The sequence below is a fragment of the Globicephala melas genome, chromosome 10, assembly GCF_963455315.2.
Source record: "Globicephala melas chromosome 10, mGloMel1.2, whole genome shotgun sequence".
In the NCBI taxonomy this organism is placed as follows: domain Eukaryota; kingdom Metazoa; phylum Chordata; class Mammalia; order Artiodactyla; family Delphinidae; genus Globicephala; species Globicephala melas.
Genome location: NC_083323.1, coordinates 91,293,180 through 91,317,025, shown reverse-complemented (window position 1 = coordinate 91,317,025; position 23,846 = coordinate 91,293,180). Strand labels below are relative to the sequence as shown.

General features: G+C 40.1%; 2 protein-coding genes across 4 annotated transcripts in view; one reads left to right on the top strand and one right to left on the bottom strand.

Annotated features, from left to right (window-relative positions):
- ATF7IP (activating transcription factor 7 interacting protein) overlaps positions 1-7,225 on the top strand; it is a 127,483-nt gene extending 120,258 nt beyond the window's left edge. For all 3 annotated transcript variants that reach the window (XM_030841349.3, XM_030841348.3, XM_060306139.2), the window contains exons 14-15: positions 1,375-1,487; positions 2,608-7,225. In XM_030841349.3, the coding sequence (XP_030697209.1) occupies positions 1,375-1,487; positions 2,608-3,030 (536 nt within the window). In that variant the 3' untranslated portion in view covers positions 3,031-7,225. The remainder of the gene's footprint in view (positions 1-1,374; positions 1,488-2,607) is intronic.
- The window catches only part of PLBD1 (phospholipase B domain containing 1), a 72,746-nt gene continuing 52,178 nt past the window's right edge, over positions 3,279-23,846 (bottom strand). The window contains exons 7-11 of the mRNA XM_030841358.3: positions 15,778-15,978; positions 15,530-15,670; positions 11,004-11,189; positions 10,217-10,323; positions 3,279-8,195 (exon numbers count right to left, since the gene is read on the bottom strand). Coding sequence (XP_030697218.1) covers positions 8,028-8,195; positions 10,217-10,323; positions 11,004-11,189; positions 15,530-15,670; positions 15,778-15,978 — 803 coding nt within the window. The 3' untranslated portion in view covers positions 3,279-8,027. The remainder of the gene's footprint in view (positions 8,196-10,216; positions 10,324-11,003; positions 11,190-15,529; positions 15,671-15,777; positions 15,979-23,846) is intronic.

Here is a 23,846-nt window from a genome sequence, read left to right as displayed (position 1 = left end):
AGTACCCTATTTGATGTTGGTCTGTACTCTGTTGAGACACCTTGCCTAGTTAAAGTGGGAATGATCAATTGTGACTTAGCCCAGATGGAGATAATGGTAAAAGATAGCCTCCAATGAGAGAGTCTTAAAGGTATGGAAAGTGGCTGAGAAATAAAAGATGGGAAAATGTTAAAGGTAACTTGTAATTTCCATATGTATATGTATGTGTATATAAATGGAAAAAAATATATATATATATTTTTTTAGTAGTAAAATATATCAAACAAGTTTCTGTAAAAGATATATTTAAAATTTAAAGAAAAATGGCAAAATGAACCACATATGAACTCCCCACCAGCCTAAGAAATAGAGCTTTATCAGTATCCAAAAGTCTACTATATGCCCGCCTTTAATTGCATCCCTCTCCCTTTCTATCAGAGGTAACCATCATCCTTACTTTGTTTTTCTGCATGGTTTTGCAATCTATATATGTATCACTAAAAATATTTAGTTTTGCAAAATTTAATAGCAAGGGCAAATCCAGCTGTTTAAAGAAACTTCAGTAATGCCATTATTAGGTGATGGCTTCTAGGAGAAAATAAACTAAGCAGAGTCTTTGGTTCACATTCTGGCTTCAGCTTTCTCAAGTTTACAAGAGCTTTCTCTGGGGAGATCAGTCAACTGTGTCATGAATGAATTCTGGGAAACTGGGCTCACCCCAGTCAGGGTACATGGTGGTACTGAATATATGGCAGGAATATGGTTGAGGCATGGGTGGCTTCTAAATTTTCTGCGTTTGTTGCCCTGATGTATGTCAGAAGAGTTTTCTGTTGGATGAAATGAGTATCCTCAGCTGATCAGCAGGGCATGGAAAGAAAGAGGAACCTCATTAACGCAAGGCAAGGATAACTTCCCTGTCCTGGAGGCGGCAGCGATCTCTGTGAAGATAGCTTCAAGCTTTCTCTCTTTAGAGTCACACTGCTCCATTCCGACCTGTTTGCCTTGTACATGTCTACAGCTCCAGTGTTTCAGCGTTCTAGGATTTTCGGTTATAGTCCTTTTGGTAGGGACGGCATTTATTTCTCTCCTGTCCACTAAGTCTCCTGTTCTCCTCTTTCTTGATTTCCTCTCTCATTTGGGGAGCATATATCCTGCAGTGGCTACTTGAGGAAAAGTTCACAGAGGTAGATTTTATTTTGGTAGCTCGCATATGTGAGAGTTTCTTTATCCTCATGCTCAAATAATACTTTAGCTGAGTATAGACTTATGGAAAAATAGAAATATTTTTCCTTTTGAATTTTAAAAACATCACTTTACTGACTTTAAATGTTTAATTCAGTGTTCTACCAAATTTGGAATAGAATTCTAATTTTGTCACTGAATTTTCTTTTATAGGTGTTACAGTTCGAGTGCCTCAAGCAACTACATATGTTGTAAACAATGGATTAACCCTGGGATCAACAGGACCTCAGCTCACAGTGCATCACCGACCACCACAAGTGCATACTGTAAGTGTGGATGCTTGGTTTCACAAAATTCTCACCTGTAAAGCCGTCAAATATCATTGCAGTTGGTACCTTTTTCTTTAAACTGGTTATATCAAAAGGAAATGACAGGTCTTCTGTGTCTCCAGCAGAAGTTTATTGAAGAAAATAGACCTTACCATTGTGAGCAAATGTTTGTAGGGAATGATGGTTGAGGATTACTGAGTCTGCTTGTGGTCGTGAACAGTGTATAGTCCACATCTGGGGCATGCAAAGTGAAATAGACCATTTTAAACTCATGGTTAAATTAAAAAGAGCATTTTGGAGTATTAAAAAGGATATTTTAAAAAATATCTTTTCACGTTCTAACTTTAGTTTTTATTTAATACCTTTATTATAGGTATGGCCGCTAATGTACAGAGGGGTTGAGTAACCAACCCAAGGTCATACCTCATACATTTTCGTCATCTGGCCTTAACTTACCTTTCCAAATGTGTATGTTCTTCTTCACATACCCGATATCTAAATAACATGCTTTTACCTACTGGCAGAAAGGTCTGTGACTATTTCTACATTTCTAAATTCTGTCTTTCACAGTCCAATATAAATGTCACCTTTTTTGTGCTGACCAAGGGAAAAAAAATACACATTCAGCGTTAAATGTGCTTTCTTATGAGAATACGCTGCTGTCTTTATATGGGAAAGCAGTTTGAAAATGAAAGTAGAGTTGATACTCAAATTTTACATGATAGACTGCCACACATGTTATTTAAAAATGTTATATTAAAATAAGTATCTGTAGTACAGATCATCAAATCATAAATTATTTTGTTAGAAGTAGATGCTTATTTCAGTTTTTATCAAGATGATGCTCCATCAGCAAGGGCTTTTGTTTCCCAAGGAAAACTCAGTATTTTAGACCTCAGACGTAGAGTGGGAGGAGCCTTAGCTCTCATCGTGCGGGGCGTTACTGGTTACAAATCATCAACTAGAACTTGCCAGAAATGGCATGGGGTCTGGTGTCTCCCAGGGTTCTTGGTGTAAGGTGAAGCCCCTCTAAATGTTCTCTAGGGTGCTGTGCTCTCCCTTCAGCAGCGGCCCTCTTTGTGGCCATTATAAACTGGCGTGCCTCTTCCTCCTCCAGGAGCCCCCCTCACGCCCTGTGCACCCGGCGCCCTTACCAGAAGCCCCGCAGCCGCAGCGCCTGCCCCCAGAGGCCGCCAGCACATCTCCGCCTCAGAAGCCGCACTTGAAGTTAGCCCGGGTGCAGAGTCAAAACGGCATTGTGCTGTCCTGGAGCGTCCTCGAGGTGGACAGAAGCTGTGCCGCCGTCGACAGCTACCATCTGTACGCTTACCATGAGGAGCCCAGTGCCACTGTGCCCTCCCAGTGGAAGAAGATTGGAGAAGTAAAGGCGCTTCCCTTGCCCATGGCATGCACTCTCACCCAGTTTGTATCTGGAAGCAAATACTACTTTGCAGTACGAGCCAAGGATATTTATGGACGTTTCGGACCTTTCTGTGATCCTCAGTCAACGGATGTGATCTCTTCTTCCCAGAGCAGTTAAACCTTGGGGCCTTTATCTCTTCCTCTTTCTTCAAAAGTTCCACATTTGGGTCTCGCTTTAATCTTGTGCATGATACCCCTTGTAAAATCCACACTGTGCAAGATTTCTTGGACAGATGTGTATATACATTACATTTGTTTATAATCAGAATAAACTCAGCCCATAAAGCAGAATCTTTTCCTGAACAATTCACGCTTCAAGGTTTTGAAATGTAAATTGCACCTTGCTTTAGTTCTGAGGCTGGGGTATATGTGTGGGTGTTTGTGCTTTTCTGTATTTATATGTTTATTGCAGTGGAATCTCCCATTTTCATTCTCAAATTTACCTCTCTTCCAGTGTGAAGTAAGTAGATCAAAGGATCTGAGGTATGTATCTGGCATGATTCTGCTTCTCAGAGATCTGTAGGTTCACAGATAAATGATTTAAACTGAATCTAAATGGAACCCAAAGAAAAAATAAAAAGCAAAATGGTTAAATAGTTTAAAATAGGTTAATTTGAACACAGGAAAGGATCTGTTCATCTTTTCTTTTGTCTCTTCTGGGTTGTCAGTTAGATGAAAAAGATCTGCAATGGGCCCTCCCTTTTCTAATCTGGTTTTTCCATTTATTTTGTGCCTTAAAGATTAACGACAAAAGTAAACAGGGCCGTTTGTCCATTATTATTTACTCTTCCCTGACAGCCTTTCACCCTCATTTCTTTTATCTCCACCAAACGTAGCACATCTCCCTCAAGTAAATTTTAGACCAAGCCTTTTATAAATAGTCTCATCAGTGACATCACTACATTTAACTCCAAAAATTTGACTTGCTCTTTTCTTCCAAGAATATAAATGCTTTTTATTTTTGCACCACGTTGTGTAAGAAAATTTTCCTTCAAATATATTTTGGTATCTATGTTGCACAAGGTTTTAGAGATGATGAAAGCAATTCTAGTTTACCTTATCACCCAAAGCATAGTATTCTTTCAAAGGAAGTAAATAGTAAAATTCACAAAATACAGTGAGTAAACTATCAAAGGGAAAGCTCCGTTTCTTCTTTATTCTCCTGTCATTCTTCCTGTCTTAATCTTTTAACTTTGTTTTGATGGTGCTAAGTTTTGTCTGATTTACTGTATGTCAGCTTTGGATAGGATTTTTAAAGTATATCCTTTGGAGTCATTTTATGTAACAATTAGATATAACTTCTGTGCTTCTCTGTTCTTCTTCAAAGTTTTAATCAAGTTCAGCTTAGGTCATGGATTTTCATTATGAGTGCCAGCTATACGTGGTATCAGGTACATGTTTGAGTGTAGATAGCTTAAGACAGGAGAGGTGGTGTAATTTGGGGGGTGAGAGCGTGGTTGGCCATACGTGGAAAGGAATTTGTGGAGTTTGTGAAACAAATTTTCCAGTCATCTTCCCATATCATATTTGAATTCATACTCCTACCTTCTTAAATAAGTCAGTCATTAATTTTTCCTGGAATTATAAGCAGGAGCTATGGCTTCAATATTAATGCTGCTTTGTTTGCAACTTCGGTGGCTTGTAATAAGGAAGCATTCTAGTTGTAAAGAAACTCTTTAGAGACTTTTACCGGTCAGTGTACTGTCGTGTTGGGTGTGAAGTCTGATTGATGCTGAAGAAAGCCTACAGATTGCCAAAAGTAAATCCAAAATCTTCCTTTTGCTTTCAGAAAATGAGACCACAATAAGAATTAAAGTTTCCACTAATTGTATTTGCCAACCAACTATGTAGACGTTACTCATTCTAGTACTAATGATGATGGTAAAGAAGTTGCCAATGTCATGCCAATGAAACTTTAAAGGGAGAAATTGATGATCTTCTAGATGTGTGTGAGCACCTATCTGATATCTGCATGTATATATGTTTTTACCTGCAATGGTTGCAGTATTAATTATGTGTTCAAGATCATTCCTGTCTACAGAATAGAAAGCCCACGTTCGAAATTGTTCCTTATTGACCGGTTTTGTGGTCACTTGATAATAATTTGCTTACCTAGCCTAGAAAGGTGCCCTTGGTGAACGTTTTTTATTTATATTTACTAATCCTTTTTTTTTTTGTTTAAAGCTTTCAGAGCATTATATAATCAGGTGAAGAAAGCCCAGTAGAATGAAAATATTATTTTAGCCTATATTGTGTCATTTCTGTCAGAGAAAAAAAATACTTAAATAGTAACCCTAAAAATAGATTTTCTACAGTAAAATAAAACTTTATTACAGGTGGTGGAGGGAAGGTACAAAGAGAAATTGTGATTATTTGAGGGAAAAGATATTATGAGATGGTCTCCTTCAGTTAGCCTGCCATGGGATTTATAGGCAGCAGCTATATTGGAGTTACTTATGGGTGCTAGGCTAGAACTCTAGGCTTTTATTTGGGGCAGGTTTTCATGTTGAGGAGTACTTTCTTTTTGTTTGGTTTGTTTCTTTGGGGACAGAGAATGGAGGACTCAACTAGAAATAGCTACTGGTTACAGATTTTTTTAATAGCAGTTCACACTCCATGGTACCTTTTTTTATTTCACAATATCTTTTCACAGAGTGTTATAAATAAACTTGATAATCCCATTTTGGGAATGCAAGTTTGCTACCTTTTTAGCCTGACAATACTTGTGTAAGTATTGCCTCATTGGAAATCCTGGAAACTTCTGATACTTCAGCCTGAAATATAGGATGTTTATATGACATTTAAAGGTAATTGTGATATTTGTTACTCTCTACTTTGCACTTTGTCAGAGTAATCTTCACCCTGTTTTAAGTGTAAGCCTCACATTTTAAAATTATGTTCTTGCCAGTAAATTTATAAATTACATACAAAGACATCTGTTGTTAACAGGTAACTTTATGAGGTAACTATATCCCTCTATTTCTCTGGACTCACTTTTTAAAATATGCAGAAAACTGTGTGCTGTTTAACACAGTAGAAGTTTATGAGAGAAGTGAAGAGTAGAGCTTTCTTCCTTGAGAAGTGAGTGTTTATTGGGATACCATTTGCCTCACAGAGAGGTGTTCCCCACTCTCCTGACCCCCATTGCCAGATAGTAAATGAAAGGTTTAATTGAAAAAAATGACCTAAAGCAAGGAGCTTGGAATCTTAGGACCACCTGTCAGCAGAACTCCTTAGGTGGGCCGCACCATACAGTTCTCTTGCTATATTGGATTAAGTGTTAACGTAGCTTTTTTTTGTTGTTTGCTCTTTTGCTTACACTTTCAAAATGATCATTTATGCAGCAAGGTGTCAATACTGCATACACTTTTGTCTTATTCTGCGAATTTTCCAGTACTGTACAAGATTAAGAAAATAATGCCTGTGGTATCCTCCTCTCTCACCTTTATACACTGTGATCTTAGCACAGTAGGTTACGGCAAACACTTCCAAGTGTTCTCCGGGACTTTCCTTCTTGGGCTATTTCAGTATCCTATGATTTATTCATTACTTTAGCTTTATCATTGGCCTGTTTTATTTTAATTTCCAGAAATACCATGTCCCAGTATTAGATTATTGAAAATAACTCTATCTAAAACCAGTGTATGATTCTGCCTGCCTTACTATTTACTGGGCAAATGAGGCTCCCTCGCCTTTTTTAAAATTTTGGGACAAAAAAAAGAAAAAGATTAGAACAATTCCTATAAGGTGTTTTGTTAGTGCGGCAGGTTTATCCAGTTCCTAAAACTTATTCCCCTTGAGCCAGCCAGTGGGGAGGAATAGGATGATACAAATACATGCTTTGTCTTCTGGTCAAATTATTTTATCATGCTAAATAAGTTTTTCATTTTTTTTTATTTGTAGAGTCAGTTAATACCCATCATTTATATTTAATTGCCATCTTTTAAAAAAATTTTGTTTGTAAATAAGGTAACTGGGCAATCAAACACCTTTTGGGAAATCCTGGCTTTAGTGTTTTATCAACCATTTCAAATTTAAATATAAAAATAATTCCTTTGTAGTAAACTTGCATCCTGATTTTTCTTTATTGCAGTTGAAAGTGTAAATAATAAGACAATGTAAGACCTTCCTAATGTCTAATAGAAACTGGGCTATAGCAAGTTGCCCTATTTTTATTAGGTTTTGAAGGTTTTTGTGGGGTTTTTCTTTTTTAAATGTACAGTAGAGTGTTGTCTGTATAAGTGTTAACTGTAGTGGGATTTTGTTCAGCAAGCCTGAAATTTATACTTTGAAATAAACTGCTGGGTTTTTCACATCCTGTGTACTCTGATTCATTCTGATTATTCTCAGCCCTTGTGTTTCTTTGCTTTTTCTTTTGGGAGTCTTTCACCTTGTTGAGAGTCACTGTTACACCGTTCAGTATGGCTCGTTTAACTTAACTTGACGGTACCACGGTACTCAAACCACATACAGTTCTCCAGCTTTGAAAGAAAAGTTTGTTATGCAGAGTTGCTCCCAGATTGGATATGCTGCTTTTAACTAATGGGAGACAACGTTAAAGTTTGCTGTATTATGTGCCTATCCTGCGCCAGAAAAAGACTCAGCTGTTGCTTCCTAATGACCAGGAAAAGAACACTATTGGAGTATTCCTGTTGCAGGTCCCACCACCCCCTAGAGCTCTGTCATCAAGCACATCCAGCTGGGAGAAGGGGAAACAGCATGAGCAGTACAGGCTGTTAGGGGCCAGGCCTGGAAAGAGTCCACTCGCGAGAACTCCGCCACGTGGCACAGCTGCCCAGGGCAGCCTGGGAGGTGTGGTCTGCGGGGCCAGGCTTAAAAGCAGAGAACGGATTTTGGTGAGCGAGGGAGCAGCTTCTACCATACTTTCTTGTGTATAAGCTTGTGTGCTAAAACGGTATTGTCGTTCATCGTATGTAATGTTTTCTTCTACAGTGCTCCACCCTGTAGTAAATGCTTGTTTTAAACATGACAAAATTGGCAGTGAAAAATGAAAGTGATAAACTGGATTGAATATATTTTAAGACTAAGTTTGAATGGGAAAACGTAGTTAAAATAGTGCCCTTTGTATCTCATCTCCCTCCATTTCATGTCAAGTTACAGAACTGGTTTCATGGTAATAAAATCAAAGTTGTAGGCCTCTGGCATTCCCTCATGGAGAGTTTTGTTGAAACGGCTCCAGTGAAAAACAGGGAGGCCACCTTGTACTGTGGGCCCACTAATGGCATAGGCTGTGTACGCGGACGCCAGGTGGATATCTGCCACCTGCAAAGAGAGGAGAGGGGGACATTTTAGGAAACCGCTGGGCAAAAGCTAGACTACATCCCTGCTGTACTTGTCGTTCCTGCTCCTCGTCCAAAGTCACAATATTAGCTCCCCTTAAAGTGAAATCCTACAGGCTTCCACAATAACGTTCTTCTGCATCTATCTGGCATTCAAATGTGCACTGACTAGTAGAAGTGTGTTAAACGAACCGCCAAAAGTGCGAGATCTGGAATCAGGTTACTCATGTTTGGAATTCTAGCTCCAAAACGTATTTTGACTCCGTTTTCTCATTTGTAAAAAACTCTGCTTCATAGAAGAGTTGTCATAAGGATTAATGAGAGCAAATACTTGAAGCAGTGCCTAGAATAGATTAATTCCTCAGTAAAAGTTGTTATGAATCAGGGCACTAACGAGTATTAAAGTAGAAGGAACTCGATGAAAAGTGAGGTCCGTGGTTCTTAAAAACACTTGAACATTGGGTAGCAGCAGATCTTAAGCCTAGAGGGGAAAGCAAGAAACATCTCATAACTTCTGGTTTTCCTCATATTCAAAATGGCTCAAGAGAAATGATATTTTTAAAGTATATGCTTCAACAGAGACTTTTCTGATGAAAAATTGGCAGGCTCTTGTCTCCTGAAGAAAGTAAAACTTGGCAGATGGAAGCTTGGCTTGGGTTCTCCCCAGTTCAAGTCATTCTCTTTGTGTGTTCTGGAATGGATATAACACTTTTCACACACTTTACTGAATGTTTGCAAATGCCATTAAAAAGAAATAAATGCAAAAGCATTCACTGGGGCTTCATGTGTGCCAGGCTCGCTACATCCACTAAATTTTTCTTACACAACATTTTGAGAGTCATTAAGGCTAAAGCTTGGCTCAAACTCTTCTAAGGCATCTTCTGTTTAGACATTAAGCTGATAGAAAAAATAAGGTATGGGGGGGTTGGCATTCTTAAAGTTACCAGAGCGTCAGATAGAACAGTTAACTCCGCTTGTAACAGATTTCTTCTAGAATTTAGGACTGGAGATGCAAATGAAAAGACATATGCCCAAGCCAAAAGTGCAGAAGGATGTGGTAGAATGATTCCTTCCACCAACTAAATGGCTAACTCACAACCTTGGACATCCCAAATCCTGGTAAATTTTTAACTAACTAGCTCTCTGAGGGAAAAAGACCCCAATTTGTAGTGTTTGCTGATTTCCACGATGTAACTATTCCACCACTTCAAGCTATCAACTGGGTGTCAACTATTTTAACAACTGGTTCTCACAAGCCTATATGAGTGGGCTTCAGCCCCACTGCAAACTTATTACCTATATTGTGGACACATTACGGCACTTAACAATTCTAGCATAGTGAAAAGTCTTTATTGCTTGAGCATCTGGTCCAATACTTGTTCCTTCGGCTACATTCCGTTCCTGTGTAACGTGAAATCACACTGCTCTCGGTATGTTCTCTGGACTTTGGGCCGGCCTGGTAAACCCTAAAACCTCCACAATATCACCACCACCACCACGATCGTGTATGTTTACAACAACCCACTAAGTACTGTTGTGAGCATTTCATAGCTATTAAGTGTTGACTCTTCACAACAACCCTTGAGGCAAGTACTCTTACTTCCATTTTTCAGATGAGGAAACAGAAGCATAAAAGATAATGTGGTTTACGGCTGAGTGGCCGAGCAGGAACTGGAAGTTAGGCAATAGGACCTACCACCAGCATCTCTGAAAAAGCTGATTCCTGAATTGAGTTTGTGTTTAGAGACATTATTGTGTTTTATGCCACAAAAACCTCTGCAGCTCTGCCTTTGAAAAGGCCTAGGTGCTGGTAGAAATTAAATTCAAAAACCAGTAATGACTGGATGGGAGGGGAGTTTGGGGGAGAATGGCTACATGTTACGTATGGCTGAGTCACTTTGCTGTGCGCCTGAAACTACTGCAACACTGTTAATTGGCTGTACTCCAGTATAAAACAAAAAGTTAAAAAAAAAAAAAAAACCAAAACAACCAATAGCGTGTTACCTTGGTGTCATAGCAACCTCCAGGACTTGGATTAAGTGAGTTCAGGTCCTCACGGCAGCAGATGGTATTGCAGGGATCACCGTTACTGTAAGTATCGTTCTTGTAATCTAGGAAACAGTGATGGGGAAAAGAGTGAGCACTGACCATTCTGAGATCCACTTATCCACAGTAAACTGGACCTGTCAAAGCCTAGATGATCAGAGCGTATACCCGAGAGACCTCCTCGGCCCAGCCTGCTCCCATACACAGAAGTCACCTCCGACTTGTACTGGGAAGAGGCAACCGCCAAGTCCCCTGCTCCAGGCTCAGCCTGGTCTCAAGAACCTTGCACAGTGAAGAATGGATGGAAGAAAGGTAACAGAGGACAAATGTACCTACATTTTTTTTTAACAAAATAAATACAAATCTGACTCGATATTGTTCATCAAAAATAAAGTGTTTATGAATAATTGCTGTTTTAGTAGCTGCTTTTCTCCTTGGAAGGAAATCTGTGTTTGGGACGGTAGGGTAAAAAAAGTACCCTACATGGGTTTTTTCTTCTGTGTTTTACATATAACTTTTTCAGTTAAAAAAAAAATGTAGAATCTTCTTCCCTATCATTTTTATAAAAGAGGACAAAATTCTATTTGTTGTGTATATAATATGCATAGTATCAATTGAATACTAAATAATTCAATAACTTCTTATAATTCCTTCTAGTACAGAGATGATAAAATGACATGGATTCTTTATCCATGGGGAAGAAAAGGAGTTTTGAAGAATGATTCGTGAGAAATGTGCTACGTACTGTTGTAGCGCATGATATATTTCATGGATTCCATATCAGTCACTTTCCCTTGGTCACGCCGGAAGATTTTGGCTCGTGAAGCCAGATCGTAAGAGTAGTCCAAACCCAGCTTCTTAACCAACATTGGATAGCCGCTCCAGTTGTAGATTTTTTCATGGAAAGGAATGTTGTAGGAGGGCCAGTAGCCTAATTTGGAGTGGAAGGGAGGGAAGGGTGGGATGGACAGGGAGGAAGACAGAAGAGAGAGGAAACCAAAGAAATGTTATTCGTGGTACTTTCTTTTGAAAATTGGCACAGCTGTGTAATTACAAAATGATACTACATAGAAAATAATGACTGTGAACCCTGGCAATCAAACAGATCCTTTGACATTTACAGACTCAGTAGACCTCTAGATTATTCCATGAGGGGAAGAAAAGCATCAGGGTTCTTTGGGTTTTCACCCCAAATTCTTAAAGCAATCTATTAAGCAGAAGATTATCTGAATTCTAGGCTCAGGGTTGAATAACTAGACCTTAGGCAGTTAACCTCATTCCCCCAACCCCTTTTTTTTAGCAGGAGGAGGGAAAGGAAGAGTTCATAATGTGAGGGGAATGGAGATGGTCTGTATGGTTCCAGTAGGCATTAACTCCTCTGACGCTCAACACTCATAAAGGCTCAGCTGCATTCAGAGCTTCACAGTGTGCCAACGACACTAGGCGTCAAACGTGTGACACAACTTTAGTAAAATCAACATTTCGGGAACAGCTCAGATTACAGTGGCCTAAGGTATTGCCTATAGGACAGTCAGCCTTCAGCATTCGGCGATTAATTCCCACTCCTATATTCTCTTAGCCCTTGTCTGCCTTTTTCCCTTCTTACTGTTTTATAGGATCCCCTACTCGGGGGTGAACTTATTAAGAGAAAACAAATGACAAGACATTCAACCTTGCTGATTCTGGGGCACAGAGCCAGCATCAGGAAGAAGTGAGATAAAGACAACATTGAAAGTGCAGGCTAAAAGTCACATTTATTATTGCAGTGTACCTAGGCTATACAACTTGGGAGTTAGACTGCCTGGACCTTAAGCCTGGTCCTGCCATTATTAGGTATGTGACCTTACACGAAGTTTTTAACCTCTCTGTGCCTCAGTCTATAAAATGTGAACAATGATAGTACTTACCTTATAAGGATCATTGTGAGTGTTAAATGAGTTCAAACAGATGGAGTAGCTTACAACAGGGTCTGGTACTTGGTAAGCACTAGATGAATATTAACTTTTATAATTATAGTTCTCTATGTGAATTCTCTATGTGAATAGCTCAAATGAATAATAAAAATGGCCGCTTTATACTTCACATAAAGCTTCATGACTAAAAAAAGATTTAAAATAGAGTATCTTATATAACAACACAATACCTGCTGATGTATAAATATTGCATCCCTCCTTCTAAAGGAAGAAACAGAGGTTCAGAGAGGTCGAATACCTTCCTTCTGACTAAAATCACCCAGGGCTTCTATCGGCATATCACAGCTGCTTCCAAATACTAGGAGGTTTGCGGGACTTTTTTTTTTTTTTTTTAAATGGCTATATGATATCGCTTAATTATTTAGGAAAATCACATGTTTCTTTCTGAGCCTTTCTTCCCTTACAGTAAGACGGTAACGAACTACTTATCTGGAAATACGTTATGAAGGTCAAACAAAGGAATATAAGTAAAAGGTATGTCAAGTATATAGCAGACACTCAATGAGTTTAACTCTGTGTTCTTCTTGCCTCTGGGGGAAAACAAAACAAAACTACAGACAGATCAGCATCAACTTGTTTTAGTCCCAGGGTAGATTTCTTCGTGGGATCTAGGGATGGGATTGCAAAGAACCTGAATCTACCAGCATATAATCAGCGGCTTCCTGTGATTATCAGGCTCTGAGAACCAAGTCCGACAGCTAGGTTCTCGGTTTTGAACTGCCACGCCAACCAAGTAGCCACCTAACCATCTGCCTTCTCAGGTGGATTTTCCAACAAGAAGAGGAGGTAGGTCCGCTACTTGGTAGCATCTGATCTTCTTGAAGTTGCCACCTTAATTAATTCTGTTTTATGCACATTATTTGCATTTAGCTGGCAGGAGCCACCCTGGAGTGAGGCGGTTCCCTCTGGGTGTCGTTACAAAATGGATTCGAGGACCTGGGAAATGAAGGACCGGCCCTGACCCCCAGGATCCATACCGTATCTTGGTTCTGTTCCTTCTCATCTCTCAGCTGATCTATTTCAAGTTTCTAATTCTCCTCCTGTCTTCTCTCTGACCTGTGCGTTCTCCCTTTTCAAAGACTCCAGTTTTCTAAAGGATAAAGGCTAATTTTTAGTTTTTTAAGGAGCCTCCATACTGTTCTCCATAGTGGCTGTACCAATTTACATTCCCACCAACAGTGCAAGAGGGTTCCCTTTTCTCCACACCCTCTCCAGCATTTATTGTTTGTAGATTTTTTGATGTTGGACATTCTGACTGGTGTGAGGTGGTACCTCATTGTAGCTTTGATTTGCATTTCTCTAATAATTAGTGATGTTCAGCATCTTTTCATGTGCTTTTTTTGGCCATCTGTATGTCTTCTTTGGAGAAATATCTATTTAGGTCTTCTGCCCATTTTTTGATTGGGTTATTTGTTTTTTTGATATTGAGCTGCATGAGCTGTTTGTATATTTTGGAAATTAATCCCTTGTCGGTTGCTTCGTTCGCAAATATTTTCTCCCATTCTGAGGGCTGATTTTTTGTTTTGCTTATGGTTTCCTTTGCTGTGCAAAAGCTTTTAAGTTTAATTAGGTCCCATTTGTTTATTTTTGTTTTTATTTCCATTACTCTAGTAGGTGGGTCAAAAAGGATCTTGCTGTGATTTATGTCAAAGAGTGTTCTGCCTATGTTTTCCCTGCCTATGTTTTCCTCTAAGAGTTTTATAGTGTCCAGTCTTACATTTAGGTCTTTAATCCATTTTGAGTTTATTTTTGTGTGTGGTGTCAGGGAGTGTTCTAATTTCATTCTTTTACATGTAGCTGTCCAGTTTTCCCAGCACCACTTATTGAAGAGAGTGTCTTTTCTCCATTTTATATTCTTGCCTCCTTTGCCGTAGATTAGGTGACCATAGGTTCATGGGTTTATCTCTGGACTTTGTATAAAGGCTAAACTGACTGCTCGTCAGGATCCAAAGGCTGTATTTTCCTCTGACTACCTATCTTCCGTGTCACAGCCTTCTCTCTAGCTGTCTTGGGCTAATAGTTTCTCCGTCACACCATGGTCTTCATGCCTCTATTTGACCTTGTCCTCTTGTCAAATGGCTGAGCTCCTTTCTAGCCTGTAAACCTCCACGCAGACATCATCTTCTCTTTCATTTATTTAACAAATATTCAGTGAGGACTTCTTATGTGTGCTGAGCACTACGTTCAAGGCAAGATGTTAGGACTTGCCGAGTGTCGGCAATGTGCTGAAGAATCCACAAAGCTTATCTCCGTTCATTATCGTGGCAACCCTGTGGGACTGCAAAGGTCTGCACTCCCACATCGCAGAACTCCTGGGGGCCAGATGTGTTTCAGAACTCAGGGTTTTCCAGATTGCAGAACAGCAATGGTGTGTACATTACAGATGATGTTGCAGTCTCTGTGGGGAGCCCCTCATAATCAAAGACATTGATAACTCTGTAGCCTGACGTATAAATTCTCTCCAGAGGAGAGGGAATAAATAGAGGCCATAAATAGTTCAAGTTAGTTTTTGCTGCCGAGTGAGTTCAGATCAGGTCATACTTGGCTACCACAAGTGAGCTAGGACAAAAGACAAAGGAACAAAGAACTTTTAGAGTTTTGAGATTTTGTAATTACGAGTAAGTGACTAGGGACCCGTACCATTACTGTCAGGTTTTACAGATGAAGAAAGTGAGGCTTGGACAGAGTGGATAAGATTTTGAGGAACAGATAGTCCAATCAAGGCAATGTGACTCCAAAGCCAGTACTTCCAACGTCTGGGCTGTGACCCTGCCCTCCAGAACCGCCTTCTCTCATCCCTCCCATTGACGGCGTCACCACCAGGTTTGCTACACCAGAGCGTATCACTGCTGTTGCTTTCTGGGCTCTAATAGCTTCTTTAGGTGCCTTGCTTCCCTATCAGACTGTGTGTTGAGGATTCTACATCCACGCTTTTCCAGTCCCTGGGCCGGAGTAGCACTTCCATAAATAGTTGCTGAACTAAAACTTTACTTGGGAACCCAGCAGAGAAGGTAATACTGGAACCATAAGTAGTCATAAGATTGTGAATGCCTGGCTTCGTCCCAGTCTATGCATAAAGGTAATCATGCTGTCACGTAAGAGTCTGAGGGGCAGGTTTTACATGTTGTGCTGAACCTGGTCATTCTTTTCCCTGTGTGACTAGCAACAGCATTCCCCTCCTTCCTTCCCCACCATATACTCCCCGCATCATACATTCGCACAGCACATATTACCCATCACACACACACACACACACACACACAATCAGACTTCCAGACTTCCAGCATGAAGAAAATACCTGTCCGCAGAACATCGGTTTGTTCAGAATATTCTACATATGCAGGAATTTGCTCCACGATGTACAGAGTGCCTTTACCAAGGCTGTAGTTCAGATTTACCTTCTTCAGGTCCAGGACCATGTACTGATTGTTATACGTGCCTGAAATATCGGGAGACATGAAGACAGGGCATGGGTATGGCTTTACTGGTTAACTCCAGATCTAAACGTACGTACATGCCTAAAAGTTACTCTGCAGGGCCACTTACCAGAGTTGTATTTTGAAAAGACCTCTGCCCACTGCTTGCCTCCGTTTGCCATCATATTGGCCACCCGGACTCTTTGCCAGGCCAGGAGAGACTTGGGTACCACGTGCTGCAGTAGGGTTTTATTATACACGCTGTTTGTGGTCTGCAGCAATACCAAACCACTGCTGAGAAGGTAAAAGTCGTCCAGAGACTCCAAAAACCCTACAGGAAACACGAATATACAAATCAGCGTAACACATATGCAAAATACTGAGCCATCAGTGTTAGCACAGAGCTTCGTGTACACAGTGCATTTTGCAGTGGCTGTTATTATTATCCTCTCCCAGCTTTGGTTCCCCTCTGTGGCAGTTACTCAACTGCCGTTTCTAAAGGTGCCAGTGGACCTCCATCCCTGGATCTGCCATTGAAAATTTTTGATTTTATGATTTGGGATGACAAGAATACATTAACTCGGGACTATTCCAAGTTTCCAAAATGACGAACAGAGTAGATCCTCACTTGCTAGGATTTTCCAGGAAAACTTTTAATTAGGGGGAGATATTAGCAGGATTCATTGTTGGACAGTAAGAATACGGATGCCTTCTTTCTTTCTCCTTTTCTGTATTTTCCACATTTTATGTAATGAGTCTACTTAATTTTTTTAAGTAGAACAAGTATCTACATTTATAAAAGTGAACATGGTTTTGACACTCTGGGTCAACGTGTTTTACAAATGTTGGAAAATCAGCAGAGCCACAAGTCTTCTTTTTAAATAAATTTATTTTATTTGTTTTTATTTTTGGCTGTGTTGGGTCTTTGTTGCCGTGCGCGGGCTTTCTCTAGTTGCGGCGAGTGGGGGCTACTCTTTGTTGCGGTGTGCGGGCTTCTCATTGCCGTGACTTCTCTTGTTGCGGAGCACAGGCTCTAGGCACGTGGGCTTCAGTAGTTATGGCATGCGGGCTCAGTAGTTGTGGCTCGCAGGCTCTAGAGCGCAGGCTCAGTAGTTGTGGTGCACGGGCTTAGTTGCTCCGCGGCATGTGGGATCTTCCCAGACCAGGGCTTGAACCTGTGTCCCCTGCACTGGCAGGCGGACTCTCAACCACTGCGCCACCAGGGAAGCCCACAAGTCTTTTTTAAAGGCCTATTGTGTGATTTATTTTGTGATGAGTGTGGTAGAGATCAAGGAATATCAGACACAGCTGTAACAACGAGAGAGGCTATATTGTCGTCAGTAACTAACAGTGATGGACAAGCTGGCGGTGCTACATTAAGGTCAGAGAAGAGCCCAGGGAGAGTTAAAAGGAACCAGGGTGGTGAGCGCCTCCAGGGCCTCGCAAACTCCCACCGTTTTTATACTACTTTATTATCTTTGCCATGTCTGATTACTACCTGTGCTATGCTTTACGTAATATTTTTCCTTACATGAGCTCTCTTTTTAAACTTAAAATACTTAGCCTTATCACATAAAATAATATCCAAGGAACCATGGGTCTAATGTTTTGGGGGCTTTTCCCCCCCAAAACCAGTACATTTAAGCAAATACATTTCTATTAACATGCGAGAAAATACATTTTCAGGAAGTCCCTAATGTCACCTCACTAGAACTATGCATGTCATGCACTGAGCAACACCAATGGCACTCCGAGAGGAGGCGATGGGATCTATCCAGGATCACAGAGCCAGCTCCTGGCAGACCTGGGCCTGGAATGCAGGTCCTTGATCCAGTCCAGGGCTCTTCTGCTAAGTCTGAACACCTATGCTCAGCCTCCATGGCGCTCCCTCTTCTGGCTTAATGAAGGCTGGAAGAGGAGAGCTTCATGGAGGAAGTGGATCTGAGTCTTGAAGCTTGTGTGAGTGCTGACCAGGTAGAGAGCAGTGAGCATCACAGGTGGGAACAATACTATGCGTGAAGGTGCACAGCAGTAGATGTAGCACAGGAGAGTGCGTGTTCTGGGAAGCCGGGCAAAGACAGTCATTCATTCATTCACTCAACAAACAAGCTATTGTGCATTTACTCTAGACCTGACAGGGATAGGTGGGGTGGGCTAAAATAACGGGATCGCCTAAGACTTCAGAGCGAATATGCTGGGAGTCAGAAGGCCGGCCTTTTAGTTCCCTGCATCGCCACCAACAAATTTAGCACTTCTCTTGCCTCTCTGTTCCTTATTCCCTTCCTCTGATAACCTGGGACTATGTGATGTCATTCACCTCCAATTTTGAATTTTAATTCCTGGAAATTTCTGAGTAGGAAAGTTACATGATGAGAGCAGTGTACAACTAACTCACAATGAGCCTCCACGAGGCTGTCATTAGCCAATACAGAGATTTGCATAAATGACAGAAGGATGCACACTTCAGGTGGTGCAAAGCTTTATGAGGGGATGGCAGCCTTGAATGAAATTTTAATGGGCAACCCCTCTGAGAAGACACAGTCTAGACATAGGAGGCGTGATTGACAAGCAAAGTATGAGATGAATTTCAATGACTGTTTTCTTTTTTTTTTTAATTTTATTTATTTATTTAGACTGCGTTGGGTTTCACTGCTGCACGCGGGCTTTCTCTAATTGCGGTGAGCAGGGGCTACTCTTCTTTGCGGTGCCCAGGCTTCTCAATGTGGTGGCTTCTCTTGTTGGGGAGCAAGGGCTCTAGGTGCCAGGGCTTCAGTACCTGTGGCTCGTGGGCTCTAGAGTGCAGGCTCAGTAGTTGCGGTGCACGGGCTTAGTTGCTCCGTGGCATGTGGGATCTTCCCGGACTAGGGCTCGAACCCGTGTCCCCTGCATTGGCAGGTGGATTCTTAACCACTGCGCCACCAGGGAAGTCCCTCAATGACTGTTCATTCAGCTCTTGGGCTGAGGTTGTTCTGCAGTGTTTGAACTGTACAGCCATACTTGGCAGCCTTGAGCAAACTCTGGTAAGGAATCTCCACAGGAGAGAACTCTGTATTTCTGGCGTGATAAACTTGCTAATTCACTCCTTATTGTAGGAGTCTCTATGGACACAAGAGGGCAGGCGTTCTTTCATATGTGTGAGTGACTAATACTAACATGAAAGGAGCAGTCTTTCACTCAAGAGCAAGACTGTTTGTTGAAGTCAAAAGAAATGTAGGCCACCCAGAGTTCTGAAACAAAGAAGATAAATTGTCTTACAGAAAACTTTAGTCAAGGAGTTTAATTCTATAGTTTAGCGTTTAAGATTAAAAAATGGAAAAGGCCCAGAGAGGGGACAAAGTCCTGGAACAGTGCATTATAAGAGAAACAAATGTTCCTTGACTGTGTAAAGTTGTATTCCTGCTCTTATCTGTCACTAGTAGCTTTGGAAGGCACACTATTTTAGATCAGGGTAAAGTGAAACACTTCAGTATGAAAGCCAGCCAGCAAGTAACATTTCATAGTAAGCTTCTTGCTAAATTTAATCAAGAAATAAGAGAACCCTTACCGTTAATAAAGCATCTTTCAGGACTTAAAAAATATGTAACCGCTTGAATTGTAAACATGAACAAGGACCACTTTCCTCTGATTCCATTTAGACCTACTGCTTAGTAAAACACAGAAAAGTTTACCCTTATGATCCTATCAAATGTATTTAAAATGTGCCCATTTGGAAGAGTGACATCAACATCATGTGGGGTGTGAGACACTCCCTTTGTCTCTCCCCTTCAATCTACGACCAGTAAGTAAAACCAGTAAAACTTCCATGACTCAACAAAGGTTCCTCGGCCCAACACAGCAGCATGCTGGAGAGTTCCACACCTCTGTCATCTGAGGGACTGGACTGGAACACATAAAGTAGGTGGAACCAGAGGGACGGTGAAGGCAGTGCCGGCCATCTCCGTGCCCCAGGTGGCACTGTCAGCAACACCGGCAGCAGCAAGGAACCGACAACCCTGGAGACGGAAATAGTGACAAGGAGGGCACCAGGCGACACCTCTGACACGGACAGTGGAGAGTGGAAAGTGCCAGCTCTCAAAAATAACCAGCGCGGGTAAGAGAAACCAAAAACTTGTGCTATAGCGCCACCTACTGGGAAACAAAAGAAAGGCATCTAATTACTAACCTAGTGAATAGCTACAATCAAGTTAGGAAAAAAAAAAAAAAGCTTTACCTAAAGAAGAAACACGTTCACCACTTCAAATGCACTGGCAGAGGAGCACTCATCAAGCCCCATGAAGAACCATGGTAACACAGTACCACAAAAAGAAAATGACAGTCCTCCAGAAACCAAATTTAAAGTCACGGAATGTTGTGATCTGATAGAGAATTCAAAATAGCTGTCATGAAGATACTCAACCAGCTACAAGAAAACTTTGAAAGGCAGTTCAATGACCTCAGGAATGAAATGAATGAACAGAAGGAATACTTTACCAAAGAGACTGAAATTCAAAAAAAGCACCAAATAGGAATTCTGGAGCTGAAGAACTCAATAAATGAGATGAAGGATGCATTAGAAAGCACTGGAAATAGAGCAGACCACATGGAAGAGAGAATTAGTGAGCTTAAAAATTGAAATCTAGAAATGATACAGGGAGAAGAGGAGAGTGAATTAAGATCTAAAAAGTAAAGAAATCCTACAGAACCATCTGACTCTTTTAGGAAGGGCATCATTAGGGTAATGGGTATCCCAGGAGGAAAAGGGAGAGTGAAGAGTGCAGAGGGTTTATTTAAAGAAATAATAGCTGAGGACTTCCCAAACCTGGGGAGGGAACTGGATGGACAAGTCCACAAAGCCAAGAGAACTTCTAATTACCTCAATACAAAAAGACCTTCTTCAAGACATGGTATATTAAAACTGTCAAAAGTCAATGACAAAGAAAGAATATTCTAAAGGCAGCCAGGGAAGAAAGGATGGTAACCTACAAAGGAATCCCCATCAGTCTATCAGCAGACTTCTCAGCAGAAACTCTGCAGGCCAGGAGAGAGTGGAAGGACATACTCGAAATACTGAAAGATAAAAACCATCACCCAAGAATACTCTATTTAGCAAAGTTATCCTTTAGATATGAAGGAGAAATAAAGACGTTCCCAGACGAACAAAAGCTGACTGAGCTCATCAACATTAGATGTGCCTTAAAAGAAACGTTGAAAGAAGCTCTTCTACCTGAAATGAAAAGGGAAAAGTACTGTACACAAAACTTTGAGTAAAATGGTAACTGGACAGACAGAATAAAAAAATTGCAACTTATTCTGTATCAGAATAGGTTGTTAAAAACTTAATAATAGCATAAAGATTAAAGGGAAAAAAGCAGTAAAAATAACTCTAGCTACTTTAATTTAGTAACAAACAACACAAAAAGGAATAATTTAAGACAACAAAAATGTAAAAAGGGGAGAGGAAAAGGAAGAAACCCATGTAGGCAAATGAAGATAAGATACTATCAGCAGAAAAAGAACAATTTTATCCATGATAAGTTTCATACAAATCTCATGGTAACCACAAAACATAAATCTAGAGCAGAGAGAGGAAACATAAAAACAAGGGGAAATAGGGAAAAACATCATAGAAAACCACCATACTAAAATGGCAGATAGAAACACAAGGAAAAAGGAACAATGGAGGGAAGCAGCCGCATAGCACAGGGAGCTCAGCTCAGGGCTTTGCGACCACCTAGAGGGGTGGGATAGGGAGGGTGGGAGGGAGACGCAAGAGGGAGGAGATATGGGGATATATGTATATGTATAGCTGATTCACTTTGTTATACAGCAGAAACTAACACACCATTGTAAAGCAATTATACTCCAATAAAGATCTTAAAAAAAAAAAAGGAACAATGGAGATACAGAGCAACCAGAAAATAAAAGATAAAATGGCAGTTCTAAGTCCTCATCTATCAACGATCACCTTAAATGTGAATGGATTGACTTTACCAATCAAAAGACACAGAATAACTGGATGGATTAGAAAATAAGACCCAACTATATGCTGCCTCCAGGAGACATATCTCAGCTTTAAAGAGAAACATAGGCTCAAAGTGAAGGAATGGAAGTTGATACTCCAAGCAAATGACAGCCAAAAGAAAGTGGGTGTAGCCATTCTCACATGGGAAAAAATAGACTTCAAGGCAAAAATGGTAGCAAGAGACAAAGATGGACATTAAGTAATGGTAGAGCAGACAATTCGTCAAGAAGACATAACAGTTATTAATATATACTGACCTAACATAGGAGCACCAAAATACATAAAGCAATTATTAACATACCTAAAGGGAGACAACAAAATAACAGTAGGTGATTTTAATACCCAACTTACATCAGTGAATAGATCTAGACAGAAAGTCAACAAGGAAACAGCAGCCTTAAATGAACCTTAGACCAGATTGATGTGATAGACATATATAAAACATTCTATCCAAATGCAGCCGAATACACATTATTCTCAAGTGCACATGGAACATTCTCAGGGATAGACCATATGTTGGGATACAAAACAAGTCTCAATAAATTTAGGAAGATTAAAATCATATCAAGCATCTTTTCCAATCAAAATGGTGTGAAACTAGAGATCAACTACAAGAAGAAAGCCAGAAATATCACAAATATGTGGCAACTAGGCAACATGCTACTGAACAATTATTGGGTCAACAAAGATATCAAAGGAGAAATTTTTAAAAATTAGACACAAATGAAAATGGAAATATGGCTTACCAAAATCTATGGGATGAAGCAAAAGCAGTATCAAGAGGGAAGATTCTAGTAATACTGTAAATGGCAATATTTCTTTTTTATGGCTGAGTAACATTCCATCATATATGTGTGCGTGTGTGTGTGTGTGTGTGTGTGTATATCCCACATCTTCTTTATCCATTTATCTGTTTATGGACACTTAGGTTGCTTCCATATCTTGACAATTGTAAATAATGCTGCTATGAACATTGGAGTGCATGTATATTTTCAAGTTAGTGTTTTTGTTTTTTTTGATATATACCCAGGAATGGAATTGCTGGGTCATATAGTAGTTCTATTTCTAAGTTTTTAAGAAACCTCCATACTGTTTTCCACAGTGGCTGCACCAATTACATTCCCACCAACAATGTACAAGGGTTCCCTTTCTCCACATCCTCACCAACATTTGTCATTTGTGTTCTTTTTGATGATGCCATTCTGACAGGTGTGAGGTAATATCTCATTGTGGTTTTAATTGCATTTCTCTGATGATTGATGATTTTGAGCATCTTTTCATCTGCCTGTTGGCCATCTGTATGTCTTGTTGGAAAAACATCTATTCAAGTCTTCTGCCCATTTTTAATCAAGTTGGGTTTTTTTTAAATGTTGAGTTATATGAGCTGTTTATATATTTTGGATATTAACTCCTTATCAGTCACATCATTTGCAAATATTTTCTCCCATTCAGTAGGTTGTCTTTTCGTTTTGTCAGTGGTTTCCTTTCCTGTGCAAAAGTTTAATTCGGTTCCATTTGTTTATTTTTGCTTTTGTTTCCCTTCCCTGAGGAGACAGATCCAAAAAATATTGCTACAATTTATGTCGAAGAGTCTCCTGCCTATGTTTTTTTCTAGTACTTTTATGGTTTCCAGTGTTACATTTAGGTCTTTAATCCATTTTGAGTTTATTTTTCTGTATGGTGTTAGAGAATGTTCTAATTTCATTCTTTTGCATGTAGCTGTCAAGTTTTTCCAGCACCACTTATTAAAGAGACTGTCTTTTCTCCATTGTATATTCTTGCCTCCTTTGTTGTGGATTAACTGACCATCAGTGTGTGGGTTTATTTCTGGACTCTCTATTCTGTATCACTGATTCATGTATCTGTTTTTTTTGTGTGCCAATACCATACTGTTTTGATAACTGTAGCTTTGTAGTATAGTCCGAAGTCAGGGCGCATGATTCCTCCAGCCCTGTTCTTCTTTCTCAAGATTATTTTGGCTATTCAGGGTCTTGTGTGTTTCCATACAAATTTTTGAATTATTTGTTCTGGTTCTGTGAAAAATACCTTTGGTATTTTGATAGGGATTACATTGAATCTGTAGATTGCCTTGGGTAGTATGGTCATTTCAATATTAATTCTTCCAATCCATGAACATGGTATATCTTTCCATGTGTTTGTGTGGTCTTCAATTTCTTTCATCAGTGTCATAGTTTTCT